General features: G+C 52.1%; 5 protein-coding genes across 6 annotated transcripts; 2 read left to right on the forward strand and 3 right to left on the reverse strand.

The window, feature by feature from the left end:
• Positions 1 to 353: 353 nt before the first annotated feature.
• Positions 354 to 2,253, forward strand: LY6G6D (lymphocyte antigen 6 family member G6D). Its single transcript, XM_023725567.1, is given in 4 exon segments — positions 354 to 408; positions 515 to 582; positions 584 to 662; positions 2,030 to 2,253. Coding segments are annotated over 4 exon segments (426 nt in total).
• Positions 2,254 to 3,868: 1,615 nt separating this feature from the next.
• Positions 3,869 to 6,189, reverse strand: LY6G6C (lymphocyte antigen 6 family member G6C). Its single transcript, XM_004390752.1, has 3 exons — positions 6,138 to 6,189; positions 4,557 to 4,667; positions 3,869 to 4,083 (listed from the first exon to the last, which is right to left on the reverse strand). Exons 1-3 carry the CDS (start codon positions 6,187 to 6,189, stop codon positions 3,869 to 3,871), a joined length of 378 nt encoding a protein of 125 aa, XP_004390809.1.
• A 1,710-nt stretch (positions 6,190 to 7,899) lies between these two features.
• Positions 7,900 to 11,342, forward strand: MPIG6B (megakaryocyte and platelet inhibitory receptor G6b). Its single transcript, XM_023725561.1, has 6 exons — positions 7,900 to 7,955; positions 8,125 to 8,463; positions 8,612 to 8,702; positions 9,081 to 9,121; positions 9,253 to 9,341; positions 9,466 to 11,342. The coding sequence occupies exons 1-6, from the start codon at positions 7,901 to 7,903 to the stop codon at positions 9,568 to 9,570; spliced, it is 720 nt and encodes a 239-aa protein (XP_023581329.1). The 5' UTR covers position 7,900; the 3' UTR covers positions 9,571 to 11,342.
• A 95-nt stretch (positions 11,343 to 11,437) lies between these two features.
• DDAH2 (DDAH family member 2, ADMA-independent) lies at positions 11,438 to 14,957 on the reverse strand. Of its 2 annotated transcripts, XM_004390755.2 has the most exons (7): positions 14,731 to 14,957; positions 13,515 to 13,877; positions 13,286 to 13,385; positions 13,093 to 13,166; positions 12,843 to 12,962; positions 11,946 to 12,095; positions 11,438 to 11,756 (listed from the first exon to the last, which is right to left on the reverse strand). In XM_004390755.2, exons 2-7 carry the CDS (start codon positions 13,809 to 13,811, stop codon positions 11,640 to 11,642), a joined length of 858 nt encoding a protein of 285 aa, XP_004390812.1. In that variant the 5' UTR covers positions 13,812 to 13,877; positions 14,731 to 14,957; the 3' UTR covers positions 11,438 to 11,639. The 2 variants fall into 2 exon arrangements, with proteins under 2 accessions (XP_004390812.1, XP_012415292.1); XM_012559838.1 differs by lacking the exon at positions 14,731 to 14,957 and having other exon boundaries at positions 13,515 to 14,455.
• A 362-nt stretch (positions 14,958 to 15,319) lies between these two features.
• CLIC1 (chloride intracellular channel 1) lies at positions 15,320 to 20,345 on the reverse strand. The gene is made up of 6 exons (XM_004390756.2): positions 20,212 to 20,345; positions 18,090 to 18,199; positions 17,767 to 17,892; positions 17,502 to 17,608; positions 16,716 to 16,897; positions 15,320 to 15,733 (listed from the first exon to the last, which is right to left on the reverse strand). Exons 1-6 carry the CDS (start codon positions 20,248 to 20,250, stop codon positions 15,572 to 15,574), a joined length of 726 nt encoding a protein of 241 aa, XP_004390813.1. The 5' UTR covers positions 20,251 to 20,345; the 3' UTR covers positions 15,320 to 15,571.
• Positions 20,346 to 25,480: the final 5,135 nt, after the last annotated feature.

Genomic DNA, 25,480 nt, shown 5'->3' on the forward strand with positions numbered 1-25,480 from the left:
CTACTCTGCCACACATGGGATCGCCATGAGTCAGAATCGACTTGATGGCAACGGGTTCATGGGTTAGGGGTTCTTGGGTCAAAGTTTTAGAACGGCTGCTGAGAATGGAGGATTTTGGGGGCTCCATATGTTGCTGAAAGCTCTTTGTCCTGTGGGGGCCCCTCCCTGTCTGTCCCTATTGAGGCCCCCCCACCCCCGTGCCCAGCCTGTGAGCTGAAACACAACTCTTCCCTCCCCTTTTTATATTTTATTGCTCTATAAAGCCTAAGGCAAGGGGGATATAAGGCTGCCAGAACAGAGCCAGGGCGGCGGATGGGTGGGAGGGAGAGGCACTACAGACATAGGCAGACACAATGAACCCCCAACTAGTCGGGATCCTGCTGGGCACCCTGCTGGGGGCTGTCTTGGGTAAGGAGAAAGCCAGGCACCTCTCATCCAGCCTGTCCTCTCCTCTGCCAGCCGGCTCCCTTGAGGTCCCAAGTGTCCCCATCCAGCCCCTCCTCTCTCCTGCCAGGAAACTGCATGTGGTGCTTTGACTGCAGAGGCCCTGGCAGCTCCTGCAAAGAGATGGTGACCACCTGTGGCGAGGGCGGGCGAACGCTGTGGCTTCCTGGAGCGCAGACCCCACTCAGGCTCTGGACAGATGAAACTTTCTGGGAACCGTGAGTCCTGTTTCTCCCTCTTCCCTAGCCCTTTCCTGCCTCCAGCCCCCATTTCCTTCCAATCTTTCTGGCTTCCAAATCTTTCAGGCTCAGTCTGGCTCTGGACAGATGGTGAAGCTGTCAGAGTAGAGCAGTCTGTAGCCCCTTCTGGCTCCTGGCACTGAGCCCCTCAAAAGCCCAGGGTCCTTGTGCTTCACCTCCCTCCTCTTTCCTCTCCAGAAAGAATCTCATAGGCGTAGTCACTCATATATAAATGACTGAAAAAGCTCTGTCTCTTAAAGGCAGGAACCAAAATATTAAACCAAACTTCAACTTTCAGGCATTAGCTAGGGACCAGGGAGGTATGTATGTTTTAATGTTTTATTTTGAAATAATTTTAGATGTACAGAAAATTGCAAAAATAGTACCTAGTTTCTATATATCCTTCAATCTTCTTCCCGTAATATTATCAGCTTATATAATTATGTTGTTGGGTGCCATTGAGTTGATTCTGACTCATAGCAACCCCACATGACAGAGTAGAACTGCCCCATAGGGTTTCCTAGGCTGTAATCTTACAGAAGCAGACTACCACATCTTTCTCCTGAGGAGAGACTGGTGGGTTCAAACCACTGACCTTTCAGTTAGCAGCTGAGTGCTTAACCACTGTGCCACCAAAACCAAACCAAACTGGTTGCCATGAAGTCAATTACAACTCATGGCAATCCCATGAATGTCAGAGTAGACTATGTTCCACAAGTTTTTCAGTGACTGATTTTTTTGGACGTAGAGTACCACGCCTCTGGGTTGACTCAAACCTCCATTCTTTTGGTTAGCAGCCAAGCGTGTCAACCGTTTGCATTACCCAGGGACTTCGTAATCATAGTACAATTATTAAAACCAGAAAATAACATTGGTACAATACTACTAACTGATATTATTCTATTTAGCCAATTGTTCCACTAATGTCTTTTTTCTGGTCCAGGATCCCATGTTGAATTTAGTTATCATGTCTTCTTAGTCTCCTCCAATCTGTGAGAGTTCTCAGTCTTTCTTTGTCTTTCATGACCCTGACACTTTTGAAGGGTGTTGCATTAATTATTTTATAGAATGTCTCTCAGTTTGGGTGTATGTGATATTTTCTCATAATTAAATTGAGGTCATGAATTTTTTGGTGGGAATGCCACAGAAGTGATGTTGCATCCTTCTCAGTGCGTCGTATCAGGAGGGTCACAATGTCAGTATTAATTTTGATGACTTGGTTCCATGGAGGTGTTTTTGGAGGGGGCAGAGAATCCCTTTGGGCTCCCAGAAATCACAACTGCTGTGCCCCAGAAAGCAAACCCTCAAGCCGGGATCCAACACTCCCGTCTCATTCTCTCCCTCAGCCTCAGTGACCGTGATTCGTCATCGTCCGGCCTGCATGGAGGAGCGTCATTGCAATCAAGTGGAAACCGAGATGGTGGGAGATGTGACTTATACAACCCATAGGGACTGTTGCCTCGGAGACCTATGCAACAGCGCCGTGGCAAGCACTGTGGTCCCAGCATCCATCCTGACTGCAGCAGCCACTGCTCTGGCCTGGCTCTTGCCAGGGCTGTGGAGAAGGTAGTGGTAGGGAAGGGAGTGAGGGAGCAAGGGAGGTCTGGACATCGAAGATGAGAAGACAAACGCTCCTCCGTAAGCCATTAAAATCTATTAACCACTCTACAGCTGATTGGAAAATTCCATCTACCTTTACAGGGTCACTATAAGTCGAATCAACTCGAAGGCAACAGGTTTGGTTTTTGGTTTTTGTTGATAGGTGGAGCCCTGGTGGCACAGTGGTCAAGAGCTTGACTGCTAACCAAAAGGCTGGCAGTTTGAATCCACCAGCCGCTACTTGGAAACCCTATGGGGCAGTTCTACTCTGTCGTATAGGGTCAGTATGAGTGGAATTGACTCAACAGCAATGGGTTTTTTTTTGTTGTTGTTGTTGTTGTTGATGGGAGGGCTGAAGTGTTAGTATGGAGGCATCCAGGTTCTAGTTTGGGGGTTACCAAACCTCAATGGACTTTATTACAAGGGTGCATGCACCAATTAAACCCCAAATGACAATGGCAAATCTGCCCTAAGTTACTCCTCGATCCTGTTACTAGGGACAATGTTCCTTAGCAAAGAAGAATCACTGAGGGAGCAGGCTCTGAGCTCTGAGTAGGATCATCAGGACTCCATGAGCCTGGTTGTCTGTGTTTGTATCCCTTCTCCCTCTTATTTACAACTGGCTCCCAGTAGGACTATTTTGAATTGAGAAAGGAAATGTAAACACTGTGATAGGACAGTTGCTTGGTGTCCCACTTAGTAACCAGGCCAGGAGTGGCCTCATGGCTCTAACCTGAGGGACTGAGGCCTGGGAAGAGAGTCCTGGACCCCATCTCCATCCAACTCTCCTACCTTTTCTGGGGAGCTGAAGGCCTGCCTGTACCTCCTTCTTGGCAGCACTACAGAGGTGTGGCCTAAATTTGGGACGATTGTTTCTCCAAACACTGGGGCCTGTGTGTCTCCCCCATGCACTGGAAGGGAAGAGGGAGGCGTGCAAACCTGTTCCTCCTGCCACCCCAGCTCAGCTTCCCCTGGGGAAATTCCCTGAAGGATTCTTGTGTGAGCAACAGGGAATGAGAATATTGTAATGCGGATTGGGTTATTTTATGGGAGGGTGCCTGACAGTTAGGCCTACTAACAATAAATGCACAATTTATCAGACACAGACATTTATTACTCAAACTGGGAAGAAGTGAATATGAGGATGGGGTACATATGGGGAGCCAGGAGTTGGGCAATCAGTCCCATGCAGTGAGGTCATCTGGTCCTTCCTGGGAGCCTTCACTCGGGGGACAGGATAGAAGCCCCATTTCAGGCCCAGATCCCAATCTCTCTCCTAGTGGGGCAGGGTAGGGCACAGGAGACAAAAGCGGGAGCCCTTCAAGGGGGCACTGGAGGATCTGCAGTGGTCTAGAGGGGAAATGGGAAGGGACTGGATAAAAGCAGAGTGGAGGGGTGGGGAGAAGGACAGGGAGACCACTCTGGGGGAGTGTCTAACAAAAAAAAAGGAAGGGACCGGGAAACCTTCACAAAGCAAAGGGAGACAGGGAGAGACCATTCTGGGAAGCCAGGGGAAATGGAGACACAGGAAGAGAGGCTCAGGCTGAGGCAGGTGGGAGGAGGGGCAGCCACCGAGTGAGTGAGTCTCAGTGCAGCAGCCAGAGGCCAAGGCCAGCCAGGGAGGTGAGGAAGATGAGCGCCAGGGCCGGGGTGGGCCGGGGGGCTGGGTTGTTGCAGTTGTCCGTTCTGCAGCAGGTGGTGTTATAGGTCAGGCCCAGCTTGTGGTTGGTTTGGTTGAAGGCCGCATGACAGGGCTCTTGCGGTGTGCCACAGCGCAGGTTGGAGTAAAGCCACATTTTACCTGGGGGTAGGAGTGGGCAGGGGGTCAGCTGGGATGGGCACCTGGCAGGCCTGTGTCCCCGCTCCCCACCTTATGCATCTACCCAGGCTTTCTTCCTTCCCAACCCTGCCCTTGGCCCTCCTCTTCTTAATCTGTCCTAAGTCTAATCTTCCTCTTGTACTTCCTTACCCCTCCCCACTCTCAATTCTGGTTCCATCACTTGCTGGTTGTGAGGTCTTGGGCCTGTTACTATCTCTTTCTGAGGCTCAGTTTCCTCAGTATAATAATAGCACCCACATCATAGGGTGGTTATGAACATTAATTGGAACAATCCACGTAAAGACTTAGAACAGTGCTTGGCACATAATAGTCCTTGGCCACATATCATCATTTTAATTCTCTGTTCCATCTCAGCCTTAATCCTAGTTGGGCCTCAGTCCCGTCCATGGAGTCTCCCACCTGCCCCTTGTCCCCACTGAAGAAGGGGCTGTTACCAAGGTACACTTTTGTTGTCATGCATTGCTGGTTTGGCTCCAGGTGACAGGACTGCCGGTCCACACAGCCTATCAAGGGGATCTTGTAGCAGGAGTGACAGTGGATGTCAGCTGGGGAGACACAAGTTGGGCTGAGAAGATGGGGTGCCTAGCTCACTAGGGGTGGCTGAGCTGGGGGGAAGGAGGGAGAAGTACCAATCACATAAGCACTGGGACTCATTTGGTCTGGTCAGGACAGAGCAGGTGAGCGATGCAGCTTAAGTACGAAGTGGAGGTCAGGCGCGGGCGGAGTTGTTGCTTTGTGAAAGGCCCACACCCTAAATACCTTACTTCACTCCACGCCATTTGGGAATGAGTCAAAAGGGGCAGAGCACAAACTCGAGATTGGGAATGAATGGAATGTGGGGATACCACAAGGAAGGACTGAGGGGAGGCAAGGGAGAAGATGAAGGACTTCAGAAGTGGTCACAGATGGAGACTTGAAATGGGAGGAAACATTATTAAAAATAAAAATCATGGGGGTAACAACACTGGCAGCAAAATGTCTAGGAACTTGAGACTGGAGGAAAAGCCATCTGTGGCCAGCTTTAGAAACTTACTCTTTACCTCCTGGGGCTGCCAAGAGCTTGGGAAGAGGAAACACACATGACTGGGATCCTCTCACTGCAGCAGCTCTCCAGCAGAAAAGAGTAACATCTGGGAAACATATCATCAGATTCCATCCTAGCACCTTACCAAGATGGAAAGGGTGGGTGCAGAAGGTGGTGCCCCCAAAGTGCCTGCCTCTGCTATTTCAAGGTTTGGACATGCAAAGTTTGGGGAAGGAAGGATCCAGTCCAAGGGTGGAGGAGCCCTGTGAATGTACTTCAGTGAAGCCCATTCTACTCTGGATGTGAGCCTGCCCTGGCACCCCGCCCCAGAAGGTTCACGAAGTCTCTTTGGTTCCCTGCGAGGTTCTAAAAGCTTACCTGGGAAAAGAATCATCCAGAAAGCCACTTCAGTCTTCAGGAGGATATGGGGGCTTGTGTCCCTCGTAGGGAAGGGGGATATGTGACCCAGGGAGGAGTAGGGAAGACTAGGAAAGTCCTCGGCTGAGTGACTGAGTACCTACTAGCCCTAAATGGAGGAAGTGGGAGGGTGGGGAGCAAAAGGAGACTGCGGGTGGACACCTGGGTTTCTGAGAGGATATCCTGATGAGCACAAGAGAGGAGAGGAGAGAAGGCAAGTGAGCTGGATCCTGGCGAGTTGGGTACTGGAGTAGGGGGCTGGCTGGGGAACTGGATATCAGAGTTTCTGAGAAAGGGGCTTCTTGGGGTGGGGAACTGGGGCTGGGAGCTATGGCAGGTGAGAAGAGTGGGTCTTAGAGGTGGAGAGGAGTCTGAGGATGGAGACCTGGGTACCTGAGAAGTGGGGCAAGGACACTGCGGCAGGGAGGCCTGGTCTTGGAAGCCTAGGAGCACTGAGCCAGTTGGGGCTGGGGTGCTTGGGATCCTGAGTAGCAGGTAGTGTAGGGCAGTAGGTAGGGCAGGGTGTGAAAGTCTTGGCCAGGTGAACCAGGTCCTTGTACCCCCAGATGCTCACCTGAGACCCAGCAGACCAGAGTAGACAGGGCGAGCAGCAGAAGTCCTTTCATGGTGAGGATCCTGAGAATGGTAGCAGCCACAGCAGAAGACAGTAGTATTTCAGGAATCCGGAATCCGGCTCTGGGAGGTGAGTGGCCTTTTGTGAATTTATATTCTCAAAGGCCCCTCCCTTCCCTGCCTCTGGTAGCCCCTCCCTCTACATTTACACACAGCTCACCAGGGGAAAATAAGGGGTGGGGAGAGGTTGAGCAGGCCTGAAGTGGGTGAGGGGGAGAGAGGAATGGGAGAAAACACTTGTCAATTCCATTTTCATTCTTGGTTTCAGGCCAATTCCCCTCCTGGCCCCGAGATGAGTGCCTCTGAAGCAGCGTCACCAAAAGCCTCCGTGATGTTGCAGTGGCCACGATGGTGGCTTCTACTGGTTCCTGGGAGGTGGATAGTGGGGTGCGATTCAAGCTGGCTGCCAAATTTGGTTCCTGGCTGGGTCCCGGGAGGGCACTTGGAGGGGCATGCAACAGCAAGTAAAAATTGAGGATGAGAGGTGTTGAATTAATCTTAACTCTGCTCCACTTGATCTTCTCTGCAGCCCCAGGATAAAGGAATGGGGTTTGTAACTTTAGGGAGAATTTCTATGACCTCATAGGGGCAGAAACGTGGGCTGCGGCTGCAGGTCTAGGAGATCTGCCTGCTAAGGGGTGACTGCCTTAGGCTCCCTGAAGGTTCTTGGGACCTCGCCCTGACTCCACTTGGGGTTGATCTGGCCTCAGTCACTTCACATCAATGAGGGCCGCTGAAATCCTGGATGTGGGATGTGTTCACCTTCTCCAAAGCACGCCTACCCAACCAAAGCATGCCAGCTTGGGCAGGGCACCTCAGCTGGGAGATGAGGCAAAGCTAAAATAAGAATAGTAATAATGGAGTCCCTGGGTGGTTTACTAAACTGTGATGGCATAGTAGTTAAGAGCTACAGCTGCTAACCAAAGGTTGGCAGTTCAAATCCACCAGGTACTCCTTGGAAACCCTATGGGGCAGTTCTACTCTGTCCTATAGGGTCGCTATGAGTCAGAATCGACTCAACAGGAATGGGTTTGGTTTTTGGTTTTTTGGGTGGTTAACTAAAGGTTAACTAACTTGATCTCCTGGAGGCTCCAGTCTACCCAGGGGCACCTCGGAAGAAAGGCCTGGCAATCTACTTTCAAAAATTAGCCTTCGAAAACCTATGGAGCACAGTTCTCTGACATACATGGGATCACCTTGAGTCAGAATCAACTGGGTGGCAATTGGTTGTTTATTAGTAATAATAATGGCAAGCACTTAAGTAACCTGTGTTAGCCATTGTTTTAGGCGTTTTACGTATATTAATTTATTTAGTCCTCACAATAATACCCTATGAAGTAAGTGCTATTATCTCCACTTTACAGATAAATGGCCCAAGGACGTTAAGAAACTTGCCCACATTATACAGTTAGTAGATGGCAATGGCAGTACTTGAACTTTGCCAGGCCCCAGAATTCGTGGGTGCTCCTGGACACCGCTAAACTGAAGGAGTTAAAGTATGTGAAAGTGCTTGTGTAAACGGCCAGAGGATGAATTTTAAGTGAGCACTGTTTGAGGGCTGAGAGGTGGCCTGCGAGGATCTCATTCTTAAGGCATTAGGGCAGCTGCTGGCCCCGCCCTGCTCTTATCTGAGCCCCCTGCTCCCCGCTTCCCTCCGGTCTTACCCGCTGATTCACTGTTCCCTCTCCCCACCACATCCCAACCATGGCCCTGGTTCTGCAGCTGTTGCTGCTCTCAGGAACTCAAGGGGACCCGAGGGGTAAGCGATGTCTGGGGAAGTGGGGATGCGCGAGTAAAGACAGAGGCAGGGGTAAGGGCGCCTGGAAGGGGGACCAGGGAAGACACAAGATGCCCTAGAGAGAGGAGACTTGGAAGGGGATCGTCTCGCCGTCTGTAACTGCCCTAACCACCGCCCCGGGCTCTCCTAGCTTTCCTGGAGGGCCGCCCTGGGGACCGGGTGAATCTCTCCTGCGTAGGAGTCTCGCACCCCATCCGCTGGGCCTGGGCACCTAGCTTCCCAGCTTGTAAAGGCTTGTCCAAAGGACGCCGTCCGATCCTGTGGGCCTCGGCGAGCGGAACTCCCACCGTGCCACCTGCCCAGCCCTTCGCAGGCCGTCTACGCGCCCTGGACCCTGGCATCCGGCGGCTGGAGCTGCTCCTGAGCGCGGGAGATTCGGGCACCTTTTTCTGTAAGGGCCGCCAAGAGGATGAGAGCCGTACGTTGCTTCATGTGCTGGAGGACGGGGCCGATTGTAGGCCTCCCCACAGTAAGTCGAGTTCTGCCCGCAAAAGGGATCTTAACTTGGACACACACCCTCGGGTGGGAGAGGGGACTTGGCTGGAGGCTCCTGAGTGGGAGAGCGAGCCATCAGTCTTTGCAATCGTGACCTCGGTACCCCCATCTCTTCCCCCCAGGGCCCACGTACCCGCAGCTCCTGATCCCGCTGTTAGGCGCCGGGTTGGCGCTGGGACTCGGAGCACTGGGCGTGGCCCGGTGGTTGCGCAGGTGAGCCAGAGGAGCTGGGCACGGTTTAATGGGGCGTGACCAGAGGCGAGAGGGGCGGGGCCATAACCCGAGCAGGCGAACGCTCTAGATCTGGAGCCCTAGGGTGTGGTTTGGAGAATGCGGGAGGTCAGAACCTGGGGGCGAGGCCACAGGCCTGGTGGGTGGAGTCCTGGTAACGGAGCAAAGCTACATTGGGGGCGGAGAGGGGAAGGAGAACAGGATCGCAGAGTAGGCGGGGCTATCTGTGTGGGTGGAGTCTATGCTGTTCTTGAGCCAAAGCCTGAAAGTCGCTGAGTTGTCTACGGTGGGGTCTGTGGCCCAGGGGACTAAGCAAGAAAAGACTGGTGGCTCTCGAAGACTCGTATACTTTCCTTTCAGGCGCTCTCCCCCGCACCAGCTTAGACCACTGTCCAGATTTGGTGAGACTAACTCCACTCCATTTTTCTACTCTCACATCCCCCATCCCTCAGTTCCTGAGTCTTAGCCCTTGGTGGGAGCAGACAAGTTGGTCATCCTCTCTCCATCCCTCAGCTCTGTTCCCCCCACATAGCTCCACTCGTCAAAGCCGTGAAAGCCGAGCCGCAGAGGCCAATAATGAAAGAGGAGCCCAAACTCCCAGGAGACCCGGACCAGGAGCCGGTAAGGGTGTGGAGATGGAGGGGAGCCGGTCAGAATCCCTGCGGGAAGTGGGCTGGGAAAGAGGCCTCTATCCCCAAGAGAATCAGACTGCGGGTTCCATCCTGCATTCCTCCCCACCCTTCAGAGCCTGCTCTATGCGGATTTGGACCAGATGGCCCTCAGAAGCCCCCGCCGGCTGTCCCCCGCAGTCCCTGCTGATGCCTCCACCATCTATGCAGTTGTTGTCTGAAGGGAAACCCTTACTCCAGATCTCACAATCTGAGGCTCATAGCTCTCCATAGGTCTCGTCCCCCCCTCATCTGGAAAAGGAAGGCACCATGGGAAAGAAATGAACACTAGACTGAGTGGATTCCAGGCTATCTCTGCCACTGATCTGTCTCCTTCAGTTACTCCCATCTCTCCTTCATCACTGGCGCCCTCTCCCAACTGCTAAACCCAATCAAGCCCTGCCTCCCCATCTTAAGACATCAACAACTCTCAGATAGTTGCCCTATCTCTTCCCTTCCCTTCACAGTCAAGCTTTGTGAACCAGTGTCCTACACCTGCTTCTTCTATTTTCTTCTTCATTCTCCCTCCTACTGCTCATCTGCTGAAACTGCTCATCTGCTCTCCATAACGTGCCAGTGATGTCCTAATGGCCACACCCAGTAAAAATTGTTTAGCATTCATCTGATTGGCCTTTGACTACTGCCTTTTTTAAACTTTTCATTTGCTACTGGTGACTTCCTTCTGGACTCCTCGTCCACGTTCCCCACACCCATAGCATTCCTAACCATTATAGGTTTGTCCTTTTCTTTCTTCCTCTTCTCTGTCTTCTGAGAAGCTCTCATTCACAGCCAGGCATTCAGCCCTCACTCCTGCAATGACACCCAGATCTCTCTCCAGCTCACTTCTCAAATCTGGAATTTCCAAAACTGTCCCAGGGACATCCCTGCCTGGCTGGCCCCAGGCATCTTACACACAGCATATCCAAATTCCAACTCAATGTCATTTCCCAAGCCACCCACTCAATCCTCTGGATTCTGTCTTGGTCAACCCAGTTGCCCAAGCCAGAAACTGGGAGTCATGCAGATCTCTTTCCCCTCTCACCCTCACACAGTGAGCTGCCAAATCCTCTCTGTTTCTGTCTTATCACTGTCAAATCCACACCCTTCTCCATGCCCAGCATTGCTGCCTGAATGTATTCTCATTTCCTGCCTGCATTGTCCATAGCCCCACCTCACACCTGCTCATGTCCACCTCCCTGTAGCCAGAGATCTTCCCCAAATGCTAAAGTGCTCCTGACAGCCCTTATTCCAGAACTACAGTATTTCTCTCCTTAGCCTTTAGCTCTGAGCCCATGGTCCTTGGCTTTGGGTACAAGGTGCTACAGGACTGTCCACTCTCCAGGCTCATCCCTGTCACTACTCTGCATGCATACAACATGCCAGCCTTAGTGAAATTCTCCTCAGCTCCCAAATGTGCCTTTGCCTATGCAGTCCCTTCTTCCTGGAGTACGCTTTCCCCTCCTTTCCACTAATTGCCTAATTCTTATTCATCTTCAGGACTCAGTTCAAGTGTAACATTTTTTGGGAAGCCTTTTCTGACCTTCCTTGCCCTATCTCTGCATACACTCTGATGCCTGAGGGAGCCCCCTTATTTTGCTCATAGCAACAGCCACCTGGGAATTTTTCCATTACAACCTGTATTTCAGTTTACAACTGAGTTCCCTGACTTCAGGGGGACTGACCCTTTTTTATATTACTGCCATGCCTCAGTACATGAGTGAATGAAAACGAATGTCCTTGGATGCATCATTTCTTCCTCTCTCTCACATCGGGGTGAGCTGGTAATCTACCCTTCTCTGAATCATCTGACATTTAGATAAATCCAGAGTGATCCACCCACACTGTCCCTTCTCTGCTCTGGACACGCTCCACAATAGAAATTCTCTCTTGTCCATCTTGCACCCAAGCACCTATGATAGGGCTGGGCAGTGAGTAAGTACTTAACGAGGGTTTGTTTAATGAGAGGCCTCCTTCCCAGCCCTGATCCCAACCTCAGGTTTCAGCCCTGCCCCTGTCCCTCTGGCCCAGGAAGACAGCAGCCACAGCCCAGTCTAAAAGGTCAGTTCTGTTTTATTGGTTCTGGGGGAGAGCGCTCACCCAGTGGTCCCTATCTTTTTTCCCGCACTATGCCCTCCCCCCATCTTGAGGCCTCTCCCCACTACTACCTACTCACCATCCTGTACCTAACCCTCCTCTCCTTCTATTCCCTCCGCTGCCCTACCCCTAGCCAGCCAGGACCCAGGGCCAGGCCTCAGCTGTGGGGGCGTGTGCTGAGCACCAGGCAGAGGGAGCTGAGCCCAGCGCCTGCCTTCTCCAGTTCTGAGCAGGACACAGGTACCAGGGTGACATCTGTGAGCTTCTGTAGTGCCTGCAAGGAGGGCACAGTTGGGGGAAGGTAAGATTCTGAGGCCAGAGCCAGGCCCTACTTCCAGTCAGCTCATAGTGGCCCCACCCAGGCTTTTAGAGAAGGCACCCCACCCTCTGTCCTCCCACCAGGAAGGCCTGTGGCTCCTTCCTGCTTGCTAGTGGTGCCAGTGGGGACCCTGCTCTCCCTTACCTCCTGGCTGTTGGGCAGGTCCCCACCTCCACGGTGCAGGAGGAAAGGGGATGCACCAGGTAACCCAGGACGCAGAAAGAGACAGTCAGCAGCTGCATCGTCTGGGAGGGTCAGGGAGGCATAGGGGTGATCAGTCAGCACTGCCATTGCCTGGAGGAGAGATGGGTGGAGAGGAAAGAGGAAGCTTTCAAATCTCAGAACCTCTCTGCACCTGACTCTGTTTGCCTGACCACCACTAAGGGCTGGGGACAGTTACATCTGTGGAATAATAATGACACTTAAGAACATAGCACTTACTATTGCCAGGCACTGTGCTAAGCACTTTAGTTACATTTGCTAACTTCTACCTCAAATTCAAGAAGCCCTGGTGGTGCAATGGTTAAAGTGTTGGGCTGCTAACTGAAAGGACTGGGGTTCGAACCCACCAGCGGCTCTCATAAAGATTATAGCCTAGGAAACCCCATGGGGCAGTTCTACTCTGTCCTATAGGATCACTATGAATTGGAATCGAGTTGACGGGCACACAACAACCACCTCGAATTCACATGCAGTTCTTTCCACTTGCAACCGTCCCTTTTCTCCCCTTCTCCAGCCTGCACCTGTCTGTCCCACCCATCCTTCAAGTCACATCTTAGATGCTACCTTTGGGGCATTTCCTGAAACTCCAGAAATCCAAAAAAACCAAACCCGTTGCCGTCGATTCCGATTCACAGCGCCCGTATTCCGTGGCCTCCCGGCGCCATCTTCCGCTATTGTAATTTATTGTTTATTCGGGAGTTCTTTCCCACCAGGTGGACAGTTCCGTGAGGGCAAGGCTGGGTCTAATTATCTAGGCCTTCCTAGCTCCTCACCTCCCCGCCCCAGAGCCACGCCCCATCCCAGCCCCGCCCTCCTCACCCTGACAGCCTTTTGGGCAGAGTCGCTGCTGCCAGCCACTACAGTGCGGGGTCCCCCCATGCCACAGAGGCCGCGCAGGTGGGAAAAACCCGAGACCGGCACTGTGGAGACGGCGAAGTCCTAGGGAGAATAAAGGGAGGCATTTAGGGGCGCGGGAGGGGTGAAGAGATGACCTCAAACAAAGGCTGCTCTCAGGCTCCCCATCCTCCGTGGGTCCTCTCCCCCGTCCAAGGCTGGGTCAGCTCCTCACCCGGAACGTGTCCGCCACGATCTCAGCTCCTCGGTGATTGGTCCATTTGGAGAGACCTACGAAAAATTCCCGGCCTGCGCCAGGGAGGTTTGAGGTGAGGGTGATAGAGAGTTGGAAACAAGGCCTGAGACGGCCCAGTCTCTCACTTTGCTTCCCTGTGACAGAACCTGGGTGTGCTAGCACCCCGCCTCACCGGTGAAGAGAACATCGGTGCCATCCAGTGTCGCGTTCTCGTCCCCCATCTCCACAATTCGGAGTCCCAGGTCCTGCAGGGCTTTGCGGACTCCATCGACCTTGGGGCAGGAGACGAGGAGGGCGCGAGGCTGAGAGACACCGCCCTCCCCCATTTCTTCCCTAAAGCCTAGGGTTCTAGCTCCTCCCGCCCTTGTCCTCTTTCCTCCCATCCGAGCCCTGGCGCTCACCTCTGGCCTGCGGGCGGGGCTCCAGGGCCTCGTGATTAAAGCTGTGTCCCCTTGGATCACGGCCGTGTCACCAAGCAGCGGTCCCAGCGGCAGCGACTCCTCAGGAGACAGTTCTAGCAGCTGTAGTCCCAGTCGCTGTCTCAGTTTACCCCCCAGCACTCCGTGCTCCCTCTGAGCTTTGGCCAGGTCCAGCGCCGGGAGACCAGCCCCTGAACCCTCCCCCGACCCGAGGCTCTCCGGGACCCCCCGGATCAGGGCATGGGAGCAGCGGCCCAGCCCCTCCCCCGGCGTCCCCATCCCATCCACACAAACGCCTCCTCTGGCAGCACTGATTGCTTAGTTTTCTCTTTTTACTTCACCTGTCTGGGAGAAGAGACAGAAAGGGGGGAAGCAGAGAAAGAAACATGCAGAGAAGGGCATGGGTGGTGGTTAAGAACGCCCAGGTCTTCTTGCCATCTCCGGGCGGCCCTCCCACTAGCTCCACCCATTCTAGACCTCCTCCTTTTGGCGAACCCCCTCCACCTCGCACCCTGGCGAGTCTGCTGCTTTAGGGGAAGTCCCACGAACAGGACTGGGATCCCTAATCTCCAAAACACCTGTTGTCCCTGCCCAGGGGCTTCGTGAGGTTTCTGTCGGGCGCCCCTCTTGGCAGCCACTAGGATGCGCTCACTGTCCAAAAATGCAGCGGCCCCGCCCCCTTAACCCTCAGCTGCTCGCGGCTGGAGGGACCTGAAGTCCGGCAAGGGACTCACAGGGGTTATGGACAGGGGTTATGGGACCGGAGGAGACAGCTAGGGAGAGTCAGGGCCCGGGGAATGGAAGTCCCGGATCCCCGAGCAAGGAAGGGAGAGAGGGACCGGGAAGGAGGGATTAGCGTGTAAGGAGTTAAACATCTTCTCTCCACCCTGGCCGGTCACTCTGCCCCTAGCGCGACCCAGTATAAACCAGACCGAGCCCCCAGGGACTGGGAGAGGTCGAAAACGAAATGCGGGGCGGGGAAACGGGGGAGGGGGGCGTGGTTCAGGGGAGCGGGCGCCACTCCAAGTTCCTAGGGCCGGTTCCCCGGTCCATCTTCCCCAAAGTCCACCCGCCAAGCTCCGCATACAAATGCTGGTCCCCTGCACTCTCCGTCTGGTGCAGCCATGGGGCCAGCACCCCCAAGAACCAAACTCTGGTCCCCACACGGTCCAGAAGACACCCCTCACCCGAGACTCACCTCCAACGGCCACCCCCACTCCTGCCGTGCTGCGATCTCGGCTCGGGTCCCTCCCTCCCGGGGGCAGAGTTGGTGGAGATGAGAGCCTTAGTCTTCAAGCCTTGAGAATTAGAAGCTCTGGCTTTTGGTGGTGGTGGTGGGGGGGTCCTAGGGTAAGCGAGCTGATGTACTATGATCCGGCGGGGGCGCGACGGTCTGGCGGCTCCCGGGCATTGTCTAAGCGGGACAGGGCGGGGCTCCCCGAGGCCACGCCCATTCCGCCCTGCTAGGCCGAGCCCATTCCACTCGAACTGCACCCCCTTCGCAGGACTCGGCCCCGCCCCACAACTGCACCCCCCTTCCAACTGCACCCCCCTTCGCAGGACTCGGGCCCCGCCCCACGAGCGCAGCCCGGGCCCACCCAGCTCTAGCCGGTCCTGGCGGCGAGGCTGCAAACGCGGCATGGACCACCGAGCTGCGATGGCTGGATGGGGCAGAATCCTGCTTTCGAGCTCACACTAAAAATGGCAGTCCCACCTGGCTTTGGTCTTGAGCGCAAAGTCATTGACCCACCCCTCATTCCATATCACTTCAAGCCTCCTTTGTGTAATAACACCACTAAATTTTCATTCTGTATTTTATTACTGAAATACGTTGTCCTACCCACCCTTCCGTACAATAAAAATTTCGCCCAGGCCTCCCATCCTTTTCCCTCATCCCCCTAGCCAGCCTGCACAAATGCTCCAGGATTCCCTGCTCACTGGCCATTTCGGAGTGTGTCTGTCCATTGGATAGCCATGTGGAAACCACCGAGGGCCTTTGTGGAGAAAATGGAGGGAGGCAAGGGAGCCCCAAGAGAGGCTTATTTGAGGGCTTTGGCCACTTGCTCGTAGGCCAGCTCAATCTCCTCATCATCTGGACAAGTGGAGGCGAATTCTTCCCGAGCATATGCATTGCGCAAGTACCGATGCACTCCCCGTAACTGCTCCGGGATGGAGAATCCCCGGTACTTCTTACATACAACCTAGTGGTGGAGAGAAGAGAGGGACCAACATGTTAGCCCTGGGTAGCCACACTGGCTGTCATGCTGGTGGTCTTCCCCTTCTCCCACAGCCTACATGACAAAATCCAGCCTTCTTGTCCAGTGGTTCAAGAACCTCCACCATCTGACTTCTCTGCTATTGATTGTAATCTCCCACATGAATCATCTTCTTCAATCCTCTTTCTGAACTCCTCACTGCCTTCCAGTGTCTTCACTCTTCCTCTCCACTTACTGAAACCCTAGCCATTTATAGCCAGCTCCTTTCCAGACCACCCTATTCCATGGTGCCACTTTTCTTCTCTTGATTGTTTTTTTGAGTTATGGTTCACATGCCATAAAACTCTCCTCTTGAATTTCCAGTGATTTTTTGTCTCTATTTTTTATTTGGCTTTGAATCATGTACTATTAACTTTTAATTGAATGTTTTATCTTAGCTAGATTTCAAACACTTTGCAGGCAAGGACCAATCATCACAGATCTTTGTATCCTTCAATGCCTAGTACATAGCAGATGTTCAATACATAGTTGTGTGGCAGACTGACATTGGGCCCATGTTTCAAAAACTAAACCATAGCTTCGAGCCTATGACAGAAACATGGGAACTAGCAGTTTTCATCTTCCACAACAGGAAGTAGAGACTGAAGCTATAAAGGGAGGTAAAGCCTGCTCTGTCTGATTTAGGGATTTGGCAGTGATACAGAGGCAGGAAAAGCATTCTTGAAAGTAATACTGAGATGTATTACTTTTGGACAGCCTGTTTGCACCCACAGCTTATATCATAGAAAGTAATCCTCTCAAAGCAGTGGTTTTGGCAGCAGTGACTGCCAAGGACTGGGTGGGGTCTGCTACTGGTGGCAATCTTTGTAAACCACCCTAAAAAGCAGCCACCTTTGGAGCGGTTGTCATGGAAAGCCCATGTGGGAGTTCCTTAAAGAACCATCCTCTCGTCCCATTGAGTACCCACCTGCACAATATGGAGCTTCGGCAACAGGTTGCAGTCAGCCAGCGTAAGCTCATTGCCATCCAGAAACTTCCTCTGAGAGATGCCCTCATCCTCAGCACTGGTCTCATCCACTTCTTCTGGGAGGGGGGATATCAAGTAATTGTCCAAAACCTTCAGGGCTTTCAGGAGCCCCTTCTCCAGATCTTGCAAGAGAAGAATTGATTACAACACTGGGAATAAGCCCTCCCTAGCCAGTCCAAGAAGGTCCATGGGGGGTGGATAATAATGGTGAGGTCAGCCCAAAATAATAACTAACACTGATGTAGTTAGTTTTCTAAGTCACTCTAAGCATTTTACAAATAAAAACTCATTTAATTCTCACAGCAACCTATGAACAAGCTATTATCTTCATTTTATAGTTCCAGAAATGGATTTACAGAAGGTTAAATGACTTGCCCAAGATCACACAACTAGTTGGATTTGGACTCAGGTAATCTGGATCTAGAGTCATTGTTCTTAAGCACAACCCTATTCTGCCAAAAAGCAGTCCAGCAGCCAATTAATGTCCCCCAGTGGGGCACAAGAGGCTAGGAAACAAATGAGAGAGGTTTAAAAGTCATGGCCAGTGAGAATGCAGGGAAATATAAGGGTTAAGCAAAAATAAAAGGGGGGAAGAGGTTTGCCAACATCTGTTCCATCTCCCTGATTATCTTGATATCTGAACTTCTAGGTGACCCTACTGCCTCACAACCCTCTGGATCTCCCCCATTCATCTTAGGACCCAGGCCTCCTACCCACAAGACTCACTGTCATTGAGTGCTGGGTTTGAATTCTTGATGTAGGCAGAAAACTTGGCAAATACATCCAGCCCAGCTGTGTTGGACTCAGGGTTCTGAGCTGCCAGCTTGGGGTACCTGAGAGCCAATGGGAGAAACAGCGTAAGATACCTTCCTGGGAGGAGCCTCAGCTCCCCTGCCTTAGCCCCACCACCATCTCTGTCTTTGATTTCTTCAACCTCTCTCTTTTCCAGAATTTTCCAGCTCCCCCCTCCCCTTCCTGAGTGCCCCTATACCTGGGAGGGCACAGCACTGCCTCCAGAAATTCCTCGATCTTGTTGGTGTCTGTGTGCACTTCGGTGCCATACAGCAGGAATGGGAGCTGCCCTCCTGGGCACAGCTTCTGCACTGTCTCGGTCCGCCTGGAGGAAGAGGCTAGGCATTAGGACAGGAAAAGGGGGCAGGGAGAACCAGAAAGGGGAGATGGAGGGACTTGGGAAGATAAAGGGGCTCTGGGTAGAGGGGAAAAAGGTTCTAGACGGAAGGACTCGGGTGGGTGAGTATTTGTGTGTGCACGTGTGTATGCGAGGGGTGTTTAAAGGAACAGAAGTGGGCCCACCTCTTGGTGTCAACAGTGGTGACGTTGAAGGTGACTCCCTTGAGCCAGAGCACCATGAACAGTCTCTGGGAGAAGGGGCAGTTCCCAATCTTGGCCCCATCACTGCCAGCCTGAAAAGCAACCCCCACCCCAAGGTTAGGCCTGGTGCACCCCATCCCCTTCCCCAGACCATTCTGTGCATCTCCTGCTCCCAGACCCAGCTGTTTTCTGCCTAGTCATGACACACACACCATCTTACTACTAAAAGCTCCCCCCAAAACTCAGTTTTCCATCCTCGAGCGGGTCAAAGGGGAAATTTTCTGGAAAGACAGGCTTCTGGCTCCTCAGAGTTGAGGACAGGCAGGAGGTAGGCAGAGGGAATGGGTCTTGGAGAACTTGGACCCCAGAGAGGGAAGGGGTGTGGGACTTTGGTGAGGCCATAGTTGCAGCTAGAGGCCCAGAGTCCCAATTCCTGAATGGATTAGGACCTGAGGGCAGGACCTGAGGCAGAGTGGGGTTTGGAAGCTAGAGTTCTGGTTCTTTAAACCTCCACCCAAGCTGTTTCTGGGCAATCAAGGGGTCCTGAGCCTCCCCCCTAGAGATATGAAGGGCCTTGCAGAGGGGGGCTGCTCTCTAATTGGCAAGTGGTGACATCATCCCCCAAGGGACACACACCTCCCCCTATGCTGAGGGTGATTCATCTCTGTGTCTCAGGCCTCAGCAGCTTCCTTCCTGGCAAGGAAGTGGGGGCAGGGATCTGTGAGGCCTCGGCCTGGGTAGCTAAGGCCACCTCCCTTATCCCACTGACCTTGCTGGGGTCTTCTAGCATGAGGAGTCAGTCCTCTGGCTCCAGTTAATCCTCCTCACAACACACAGGGCCAGGACCTCTGTGGCATAGCCTCACCCAGGAGTAAAAATAGCCCCTGAGGCGAGTGTGAGAGTGAGGTGGGGACCGCACCTAAGGGGATGGACCCAGTCCACCTTGACTTCACTGGGCACAGGGAGAGGGAATGGCTGCCTGAGGAACCCAAGCATAAAAGGAGAGGGAAAGATAGGTAGGAACACACAAAGACAAGATGAACAAAAGGGGAAAAGTGGAGAGACAGGAGGCAGGAAAGGGAAGGGTGAGAGAATGCTCAGACAGGGAGACACAGAGGAGGAGAGGAGGCCAAAGGAAAAGAGGGAGGGGCAAGGAGTGGAGGTCCAGGGACCGGGAAAGGCAAGCAATGTGGGTGGGAGGGGAGTGGCCTCCAGCCTCTGAGCCAGCAGGGCAGAAATTGAAAAGGCTGCTGCCTGCAGTTTGATACCCAAATGCCATGAGACCACCTCTCCTCATCCACACCCACAGAGAGGGGAGAGACAGGGGCAAGGCTTTTTCTCCTGGTTCTAACCCCCAATCTTTTAAACACCGTACCTCAGCTCCCCTCCTCCCTCTGATCTCTTTCCCCACATATCCTTGTTGTAGCTACAGCTAAACTCCCATCTTCTTGCCGCCTCCCACTCTCATGCTTCCCCAAATCCCGGGATATGTGCTACCATCCCATCGTCCTTCCAGCGCTGCTTATTGATCTTGCTCCCACTTTCCTCTCTCTTTCCTTCCATCCCACAATTCTTCCCAATTTACTTCCTCCCACCCCCAAGCCTACCACAACATACCCTCTTCCTTGTAACCTTGCTCCCCTACCCCCAACCTCTCCTCCAAGTCTCACCCACTACACCCCTCGCCCCCAACCTCTGAACTTCTCTTAGGGCCACATGTCCTAATCAGTGTCCCTCCCAAACCCTGTTGGACTTCCGCCGCCCCTTTCTCTCCCAGCCCTTCCACCAGCTCGACTCCACCCCCCCCAGCCCTAGTAAATCTTTCAACTCCCAGGAACTCTCCGTTTTCTCTACATTCCTCTCCCTTAGGCTGCGGGAAACTTGCACTTTTACAAACTTTTCAGCGTCAAGCCTAGAACTCTCCTTACCTGCTCACAAGTCAATTGTCTTTCCCTCTCGCAACCCCCCCTTAAAGACTGCCTGTGGGGCTGGCCGTAGGGGTCGGGAGGGAAGGGGTTGGAGAGTTAAGGTTGGAGCTGGGGGAAGGTGAGAAAGTTGGCTTCCAGAAATTCAGAGGGTAGCCAAGGAGGGAGAGTTTTCTTACCTTCACGAACAATTCGACCTGCGGTTGTTCTTCAGCCATGGTTGAGACGGCGACCAGGAAGCGGCCGTCGCTGGGGGAACTGGGAGGGGCCGGGGCCAGGGAAGGCGGGTCTTACAGAAGGGGAGTCTTTCCTCTGGACCTAGGGCTGTCCCTTCAGTGCGACACAAGCCCTATCAGACCCACTTGCTCCAGACAAGGTCTCCCTACCAGCCCAGCATACCCCGACCCCAGCTCCTTCAGCTCTGTCCCTTCCAGGGCTGAATCTGGGAGCGGCTGACTCACCGACCGGCCCCGCCCTGAACCTGGGGAGGGAACAGGAGGGTGGGTGGGACTCTTGGGTCTACGGAGTAGGCTGAGAGGGGAGGTCCTCAAATCTCCCAGAGGATCGGTTGTGGCGGTGTTAAGGAGAGGGAGTTTTGGGAACCACCTTGTTTCTCCAGCCGTCTCCGGGACACAGGATTTGGTTTCTGCCTCAGTTTCCTCGCTTCATTAATCAGAGGACAAACAGTACTCCACCCTCACACATGAAACTTGACACCGACGGCTTGGGCACACTCAATAGGGCCTAGAGAAAGGATTTTATAACTGAAAGGGTGGTCCTTTATTCCCTCTTCCGTGTTCCTTCCACATTCCAGTCCAGATTCTGAGTAAGGACTGTGGTCCCGGAGAAGAAACCGGAAGTGGAAGCTGGGAAAGGGGCAGGGGGTGGTGAAGGGTCTGGCAGGGATTGGGAAGGGAGACACAACAAACCTTGTGCTAGGGAAACGGGAAGCTGAGCCAGGGGCATCATGCAGAGGGAGGTACCCACCCCACAGCCTAGTTAGTTTTAATGCTTTCACTTCTGCCTGCCAACCCTGGGCCCCATCCAGTGCCCCTTGCTGTCTTCTCACTGATAGGTTGCCTTGGAGATATCCTGGGATTATTGTGGCCCCAGGTTAGAGCTGCACTGACCCTGTGGGGTGGTGGTAGCTGGACCTGCCAGGGGGAAAAAACAAAAATCAGACAGAGTAGCGTGAGTGGAGTCCTTGGGGGCACATGAATAAATCAGTAGGGAGAAAGAGTAGCTCTAACCCTCCGAAAAGGTCAGCGGTTTGAACCACCGGCCACTCCGTGGAAAAAAGATGTGACAGTCTGTTTCTGTAAAGATTACAGCCTTGGAAACCCTATGGGGGCAGTTCTGCTCAGTCCTATAGGGTTGCTAGGAGTCGGAATGGACTCGATAGCAATGGGCTTGGTTTTGATTTGGTATAAAACCTATGACCTGCTGAAAAGTAGCCCCAGAATATGTCCTCCAAACTGGGTGAAAAACAAAACAAACAAAAAACCCAAACTCATTGCCACTGAGTCTATTCCGACTCCTAGTAACCCTATAGGACAGAGTAGAACTGCTCCATAGGGGTTCCAAGGCTGCAAATCTTTATGGAAGCAGACTGCCTCATCTTTCTTCCAAGGAGCAACTGGTGGGTTTGAACCACTTTAGCAGCTGAGCTCTTAACCACTGCACAACGTGGGCTCCTTCCAAACTGGGTAAATAGCCAGAAATTCTCCCACATCCTAAATTTCTCCTGTCCAGCCATCCCGTCTCTTTCCCCCTCATCAGCCTCTGTCCAACAAAAGACTCACAGTTCCAGAAGAACACGCAAGGACATGGAAGCAAAAAAAGGGCTGGAGACTTAAAGAGACTTGGGGGAGGAGTGGGGTGGAGTGACTTGACGTGCTGCTAGAAACCAGCAGTTGGTGGTTTCCTCTCATGCTTCCTTTTCTGTGGGAAGGCCTGTCTTTCTTCTCAGAAAGAAAGGGTATATTTGGTGTTTGCCCCTTTTAATTGTAACTTCCAAGAAGAATGTAGAAAGAGCTCTGATGGCACAACGGGTTAAGAGCTCAGCTGCTCACTGAAAGGTTGGCAGTTCGAACCTACTGAGCAGCTCCGAGGAAGAAAGACCTGGTGATCTGCTCAAGTAAAGACTATAAAACCCTATGGGGCAATTCTACTATGTCACATGGGGTCACTATAAGTTAAAATCAACTTGATGGCACCTAACAAACAAGAATGTAGAATGATTCCACAACCAAACACTTTGATGGACAGAGTAGCAGGGGCCGAGGTCTGGGGACCATGCTTTCAGAGGACATCTAGGTCAATTGGCGTAATAAAGTTTATTAAGAAAATGTTCTGCATCCCACGTTGGTGAGTGGCGTTTGGGTTCTTAAAAGCTAGTGAGTGGCCATCTAAGATGCATCAATTGGTCCCAACCCACCTGGAATAAAGGAGAATGAAGAACACAAAAGTCACAAGGAAAGCATTAGCTCAAGAGACAGAAAGGGCCACATAAACCGGAGACTGCGACAGCCTGAGGCCAGAAGAACTAGATGGTGCCCGGCTACCATCAATGACCGCGCTGGCGGGGAACAGAACAGAGAGTCCCTGTTGGAGCTGGATAAAAGTTGGGTGCAGAACTCAAATTCTAGTGAAAAGACCAGACTTAATGGTCTGAAGGAACCCCAGAAAGCTTGGCCCCCAGACTCTCTGTCAATGCAGCACTAAAAACACTTCTGAGGCCAACTCTTCAGTCAAAGATTAGACTGGACTATGGGACATAAAATGATACTCGTGAAGAGTGTGCTTCTTAGCTCAGTAGATACATGAGACTAAATGGGCAGCTTCTGTCCCGAGGTGAGATGAGAAGGCAGAGAGGGTCAGGAGATGGTTGAATGGACACAGGAAATCAGGAGTGGAAAGGAAGAATGTGCTGTCACAATATAGGGAGAACAACTAGGGTCACATAACAATGTATATATAAATTTTTGTATGAGAGACTAACTTGAATGGAAAACTTTCACTTTAAGTACAATAAAATAAAATTAAAAGAAAAAAAGAATGTACAGCTAGATGGTGCCCGGCTACCACCACTGACTGCTCTGACCGGTATCACAGCAGAGGGTTCTGGATAGAGCTGGAGAAGGATGTAGAGCATAATTCTAACCCACAAAAAAAGACCAGATTTACTGGCCTAAAGGAGACTGGAGAAACCCCGAGAGTGTGGTCCCCAGACACTCTTTTAGCTCAGTGGTGAAGTTACCTCCGAGGTTCACTGTTCAGCCTGGGAGTGGACAGCCGCATAAAACCAAATGAGACTAACGAGGTACGGGAGTCCAGTGACAAGGGCCAGAAAGCAGAAGGGGACAAGGAAGCTGGTGATGGGGAACCCAAGGTTGAGTAAGGATATTGTTGATATGTTGTGAGATTGTTAACCGTTGTCATAGGGCAACATTTGTAGTAACTGTTAAATGAGAAACTATTTTGTTCTGTAAACCTTCATCTTAAGTGAGAATAACAGCACAATTGGAAGAGCGTAGTCAATGTCACTGAACTGTGCATGTAGAAATTTTTGAAAGGGTGTATCTTTGGCTATGTGTATTTTCACCAAAAAAAAAAATAAAAAAGTAAAGAGTTGATATGTTGTGGGGCTGTTAACCAATGTCATAAAACAACATGTGTACTTCTGTTTCATGAGAAACTATTTGTTCTGTAAGCCTTCATCTGAAGTACAACAAAAAAATAAAAAAAAATAATAAGAAAGAATGTAGAATGATTGGGGGGCGGGAATCCCCTCCATGAATGACACTCAAAATCTGCAGACAGGACCCCTCTCCTTGGAGGAAGGGGGGTCAAAGCAACTCTACTTCCCAGGGTCCTCTCCTGCTCTAGCTGGTCAGTGTCCTATATAGACCTTCCCTCAGGGAAATGGGGCCAGCCCTGGGAACAAACAGGTTTGGCAACCTCTCACCTGCCTCTCTTTTCTCTCCTGTAGTGTTATAGCTGCAGCTGTTTTGATCATCAATATTGACTTTGACTGGCTGGCATGGCTACCCACGAGATAAAAAAAAAACAAAGATATCTTGCCTTGATTCCCCAGATGACAAACAACGCTGCCTTCTCCTGGAGCCATCCAAGAGTGTCTCATGGATTTGAGGCCCAAGGCTGCTCCCCTAAATCCTGCATGAGAGAAGTTTGCCTCTTTTCTTGTTTCCTTGCCCTTTCTTTTCTATCTCATCTCTTCTTTCCTCCTCTGAGCTTCTCTTTCCACTCCCTCCCCTTCCTCAGCTTGGTAAACTGGTACCTAATCTCTTCCCACCCCAGATTGTAAGATGTGGCCCTCCCTGACACTCCCCAGAACTGTCACCAGCCTCCCCCAGGTTTCCATAGCTCCATTGCTCAATAATTTGCCAGGGTAACCATTAACCCAGCCCTCAATTTGCTCTCCCACTTTTCTCTCTGAAGAGGATTTTCAAACCGCTGGTCAGCAGAGCCAGGTCATCTCGCCCCACCACCTTTCATAACCTGTTGGGTGAAGGGGATCTCTCCATCTCAGAGTTCCAGGAACAAAGATCTATTTAAAGGATCTGTTTTATTAAGTATGTATTTGTTTATTTCTGTCTCCATCACATACACTCCCTCCACACACTCAAAAAATAAACTTCAAATTAAGGGACTTAATTTGGTTCACTGCTTTGAGTCCATCACCTGGCCCAGAGTAGGCACTAAATAGTTACTGAATGAATGAATGACACTTCTGTTTTTAAGGGGGTGTATGTGGGGGTAGGGATATGGGAATGTTCCAGAGGGGTGTAGGTGGACTTCTCAGGCCTACTACTCTCTGCTGGAATTTGGGGTAAGTGGGGGGCTTAAAATTCTAAATTAGGCCCTGAGGTGCTCTTGTGGGGGTCGTTATACTTCGCACCCAGGAAACAGGCAAAGGAGGAATGAGATAGTCTTACTTCCGCTTATTTAACACTCATGTAGCTTTTACTATGTTTGCCAGGCGCTGTTCTAAGCTCTTTATAAATATTAACTCAGAGGGTACAAATATTAACTTAGAGTTGTTGGCACAGGTTGAATTAATGTTGCTTAACGCCACTCTCCAGAAAGAACGTGACTCTGGCCCTTTAAGGTCGGCCTCCTCCCCACAAAGCCCTGGCGCCCCCAGCCCCTTCCTCGAGCCTCGGGCTCCAGCTCTTGGGCCGACCTTCTCGCTGGCTCCACCCCGCGTCAATCAAAGCGCAGAAACACTGAGGGCCCGAGGCCCGGCTGCTAAGCAACGACACAGGGCGGGAAGTTCGAACTTTCTGGCACCGCCCCCAATGCAAATAGGCCAATCAGCGTTCAGCTTCCTTGAACCTGCGGTCCACTCCTCCCTGGGCGTGTGCGCGCGCACCGTACCCTCGGGCTGCTGCGCGCTACCGCAAGCTGGTGGCGCTTGGTTAGCGC

The sequence above is a fragment of the Trichechus manatus genome, unplaced genomic scaffold (assembly GCF_000243295.1).
Source record: "Trichechus manatus latirostris isolate Lorelei unplaced genomic scaffold, TriManLat1.0 scaffold00327, whole genome shotgun sequence".
In the NCBI taxonomy this organism is placed as follows: Eukaryota; Metazoa; Chordata; class Mammalia; order Sirenia; family Trichechidae; genus Trichechus; species Trichechus manatus.